General features: G+C 50.1%; 1 protein-coding gene across 2 annotated transcripts in view; it reads left to right on the top strand.

Moving 5' to 3' along the window:
• adam9a (ADAM metallopeptidase domain 9a) overlaps positions 1 to 5,000 on the top strand; it is a 32,194-nt gene that overhangs the window by 13,814 nt on the left and 13,380 nt on the right. For both annotated transcript variants that reach the window (XM_084025002.1, XM_084025001.1), the window contains exons 6-15: positions 197 to 401; positions 518 to 583; positions 907 to 978; positions 1,124 to 1,293; positions 1,374 to 1,455; positions 1,662 to 1,795; positions 1,909 to 2,080; positions 2,168 to 2,260; positions 2,398 to 2,502; positions 3,546 to 3,636. In XM_084025002.1, the coding sequence (XP_083881128.1) occupies positions 197 to 401; positions 518 to 583; positions 907 to 978; positions 1,124 to 1,293; positions 1,374 to 1,455; positions 1,662 to 1,795; positions 1,909 to 2,080; positions 2,168 to 2,260; positions 2,398 to 2,502; positions 3,546 to 3,636 (1,190 nt within the window). The remainder of the gene's footprint in view (positions 1 to 196; positions 402 to 517; positions 584 to 906; positions 979 to 1,123; positions 1,294 to 1,373; positions 1,456 to 1,661; positions 1,796 to 1,908; positions 2,081 to 2,167; positions 2,261 to 2,397; positions 2,503 to 3,545; positions 3,637 to 5,000) is intronic.

Genomic DNA, 5,000 nt, shown 5'->3' with positions numbered 1-5,000 from the left:
TCTCAGTAAACATTGTAAACATGAGTTTATGGTCTCAATCTCTAGTTTCAAGTCTTCTTCAATCCAGCATGATGTTCATTTAGTACATTATGGTCCATTTAGAGTCCAGCAGACCAGGAAGCAGGGGATGCTTTAGGGGGCGGGGCTTACCTGCTGATTGACAGAAATGATCATCTTTGGCGTCTCTTTCCTTTAGGGGAGTGCTGCATCTCAGTGAAGACAGCTACGGCATCGAGCCGTCAGACTCCTCCCCCGACCAGCACCTGCTGTACCGCCTACAGGATGTGACATCACAGCCCCGGGGGTGTGGCACGCCACACCACGATCACGAGCATCACAGCAACGCCACGGAGCGCGCTCATTACAAACCAGAGGAAATCCACCACCCACGGCACAGCAGGGTGGGTTCTCACACACACACACACACACACACACACACACACTCTCTCACACACACTCACACACACTCTTTGATCTTCCATGAATGAAATCATGGCGTATCTTGATGTTGTTGCAGATGAAGCGAGCGGTTCTCCATCAGATTCACTACGTGGAGCTGCTGCTGGTGGTCGACTACGATCGGGTAACACACACACTCTCACACACACGCACACACTCTCACACACACACACACACACTCACACACACTCTCACACACACACTCACACACACACACACTCTCACACACACGCACACACTCTCACACACACACACACACACTCACACACACTCTCACACACACACTCTCACACACACTCTCACACACACACACACACACACACACACACACTCACACTGTGTGCTACAGCAGCATGTAGCATCCATCTGAAAGCAGAGTCAAATGGTGCACTGTTCCTTTAAATCCACTCTCGTCGTCATCAAGGCTTTCTTCCTTTCTGTCTTCAGTATAATTACATGAACAGGAACGAGACGGCAGTCAGAGACGAGATGGTTCATCTGGCCAACTATGTAGACAGTGTGAGTACACACACACACACACACACACACACACACACACACACACACACACACACAGTAGTTCACCAAATAAGTTTCATCAGAGATGCTGAGAACGACGTCACAGCATGTGTGTGTGTGTGTGTGTGTGTGTGTGTGTGTTCAGATCTACATCCAGCTGAACATCCGGGTGGTCCTGGTCGGTCTGGAGATCTGGACTCAGCAGAACCTGATCAGCACTGAGGGTGGAGCCGGAGAGGTGCTGAGTCGCTTCACCCAGTGGAGAGAGAAGGAGCTGGTCACCCGCCGCCGCCATGACTCAGCACAACTCATCCTGTTAGTACACACACACACACACACACACACACACACACATGTAGCCACTAACAATAATGATGATGATGATGTCGTTGCAGGAAAAGGGGTTTCGGGGCGACAGCAGGAATGGCCTTCGTCTCCACCGTCTGCTCACGGAGCCACGGGGGCGGGATCAACGCGGTACGCTGCCACTTCCTGTCTGTCTTCATGCTGTCTTCCTGTCTGTCTTCCTGCTGTCTTCCTGTCTGTCTGCTTTCTGGAGAGGAAGGACAGAAAAGATTTGTCTGTTTCCAGGCGGAGGACGAACAGGGACAAAGAAACAGACTTTAATTTACTGTCTCTCTCTCTCTACCTGTCTCCCCACCTGTCTCTCTGTCTCCCTCCAGTTCACCAATAACAACGTCCCGTCGTTTGCATCCATCGTGGCTCATGAACTGGGTCACAACCTTGGAATGAACCACGATGACGGTCGTAGCTGTCGCTGTGCCGTTAACGCCTGCATCATGAACTCTGGAGCCACGTGAGACTCACGTCCATCTTCATGTTCATATACATACATATATACACACACACATATTTCTATATACTGTGTATATATATATATATATACGTATATATGTACTTCCTCCTCAGTGGGTCCAGAAACTTCAGCAGCTGCAGTGCTGATGACTTTGAGAAGATGATCTTGCTGACGGGGGGGACGTGTCTCCTGAACGTGCCGCGTCCTGACGAGGCCTACAGCGCCCCCTACTGTGGAAACGGACTGGTGGACATGGGGGAGGAGTGTGACTGCGGCTCCCAGAAGGTTTGTGGGAAACCAAACTAATGAAACTGTTTGTAGGGTTACACTACCTAACTTCAACCCGAGTAAATCAGTGTGTGTGTGCTCTAGGAATGTGAGGGGGACCCCTGCTGTGAGTATCAGACCTGTAAACTCAAGTCTGGAGCTCAGTGTGCTTATGGAGAGTGCTGCTACAAATGTCAGGTAAACACAATCAGCTGGCCGCACCACACACACACATACTCACACACACACACTCAGACGCATGACACTCTTAGTTTGTGGGCGATGCGTTTCGGTGTGATCATTAATATCCCCATGGTGTGTGTGTGTGTCTCCAGTACCTACCAGGCGGGTCGGTGTGCCGGTCCAGTACTGATGAGTGTGATCTACCTGAGTACTGTAACGGCTCCTCGTCGTTGTGTCAGAGTGACGTCTTCATCCAGGTGAGTCTGTTGATACGATCAGGGGGTGTGACGTTTTAACGGAGTGTGACGGTTTAACGGAGTGTGACGGTTTAACGGGGTGTGACGGTGTAACGGGGTGTGACGGTGTAACGGGGTGTGAGGGTGTAACGGGGTGTGAGGGTGTAACGAGGTGTAACGGAGTGTGACGGTGTAACGGGGTGTGACGGTGTAACGGGGTGTGACGGTGTAACGGGGTGTGAGGGTGTAACGAGGTGTAACGGAGTGTGACGGTGTAACGGGGTGTGAGGGTGTAACGGGGTGTGAGGGTGTAACGGGTGTGAGGGTGTAACGGGTGTGACGTGTAACGGGGTGTGACGTGTAACGGAGTGTGACGTTGTAACGGGGTGTGGCGGTGTAACAGGGTGTGAGGGTGTAACGGGGTGTGGCGGTGTAACAGGGTGTGAGGTTGTAACGGGGTGTGGCGGTGTAACGGGGTGTGGCGGTGTAACAGGGTGTGACGTTGTAACGGGGTGTGGCGGTGTAACGGGTGTGACGTGTAGTGTGACGGTGTAACGAGGTGTGAGGGTGTTACGGGTGTGACATGTAACAGAGTGTGACGGTGTAACGGGGTGTGACGGTGTAACGGAGTGTGACGTTGTAACGGGGTGTGAGGGTGTAACGGGTGTGACGGTGTAACGGGGTGTAACGGTGTAACGGAGTGTGACGTTGTTACGGGGTGTGGCGGTGTAACAGGGTGTGAGGGTGTAACGGGGTGTGAGGGTGTAACGGGTGTGACGTGTAACGGAGTGTGACGTTGTAACAGGGTGTGACGTGTAGTGTGACGGTGTAACAAGGTGTGATGGGGTGTGACGGTGTAACGGAGTGTGACGTGTAACAGGGTGTGACGCTTTAACGGAGTGTGACGTTGTAACAGGGTGTGACGCTTTAACGGAGTGTGACGTTGTAACAGGGTGTGACGGTATAGTGTGACGGTGTAACAGGGTGTGACGGGGGGTGATGGTGTAACAGTGATGTCATGGTGTAACAGGTGTGACGGTGTAACAAGTGTGCTTGTGTCTCAGAACGGGCAGCCCTGCAGGAACCAGGAGGCTTTCTGCTACAACGGGAAGTGTCAGCACTACGACGGACAGTGTCAGGCCATATTTGGATCCAGTAGGTCAAAGTTCAACGCTGACTTATTCATTATTCATAATTACTGTCTGTGATTTATATTTACAGGGTTCCCGCGGGGTCTTAAAAAGTCTTAAAAGCATTGAATTTATGAATTTGGAAATAATACCTTAAAAAGACTTGAAAAAGTCTTGAATTTTAATAACTACCGTAGATGACCATTTAGTAGCCCGGGCGTTTAATATGCTAAATCGACTTGGAGCCCAGGCGTTTATAAGAACCAGGCGCGTATTTGCAACAGGCTACAATTTATTTTTGCAATGAGCAGCACCAGACCATCATGCAAAGAACAAGGAGCTCACCATAGCACCACTGGAACAAAACTACTTTTCCCCCCCGACGCATCTTTATTGACATCAGACAATAAATACAAAGACAGTTTGTCTGTGTTACCGCGACACAGGGAGCTGATCAGAGCAGTGTTATGAATGATAACGGAAGGGGGGGTCGGTCGCGGTAATTTCAACACTGTACATTAGCGCATTTATCTATATCCCTATATCCCTCAGTCTAGCGCGCCTGTGTTTGTGTGTCTGTGTGTGTGTGTGTGTGTGTGTGTGCGCGCCTGCATGCGAGAGAGAGAGAGAGAGCGAGAGGAGGGGCTGACTGACAGAAGAGGTGAGAGCCGGTGAAGTGCTGTTAAAAAAAAAACTTTTGTTTTCTGTGCAAGACTATGGTAAACACTTAATCGCCCGGGCGTTTAATTGAACCGGCGTTTATTATGCCAAATGAGGTCGGACCCCGGCGGCTATTAGAGCACAGGCGCGTATTTGCACGCGGGCGATTATTTGGTCATCTACGGTAGGTCTTAAATTTTGTACTGTATGTACTTCTCCGTATCGCATTTCTCGTCAAAAGTTTCATTTGTCAACCACTTATTTTGATCAAATAACGTAAATAAAGAGCGGCGGAACCATCGGCTGTATGGGCGGAACCGATAATTGATACGCAACGCAGCCCCGGAGAAATTGCTCAGAACACGACACTGAAGACCAACGGCTACCGCAAAGATTTAAACCGTCTTTGGCTACAGCACCACAAACTGACAGAGACCACAAACAGCAAGGGAAGCAGCTGTTTTAACATTAGCTGGCTACTCGATTCGTTCTGGAAATATGGGGAAATGTAAATTTAATGAAGCATGGATGGATAAAATGTCTTTCCGTCATTGGTTAAAACCTGTGGTAGACAACGTTTTTGAGGCCTACTGCACCGTGTGCAAAAAGAGGATTCAACTGGGAACAATGGGAGTGAAGGCCTTAGACTCTCATGCCAAATCGACCAAGCACATGAAGTATGTTCGAGGAAAGGAACAAACTCCTTCCATCGCTGCCGGGTTTCCTCCA

Source organism: Eutrigla gurnardus, assembly GCF_963514095.1.
Source record: "Eutrigla gurnardus genome assembly, chromosome: 13".
Taxonomy (NCBI): domain Eukaryota; kingdom Metazoa; phylum Chordata; class Actinopteri; order Perciformes; family Triglidae; genus Eutrigla; species Eutrigla gurnardus.
The sequence above is the reverse complement of the archived record's forward strand: the minus strand, read 5'-3'. Positions and strand labels throughout refer to the sequence as shown.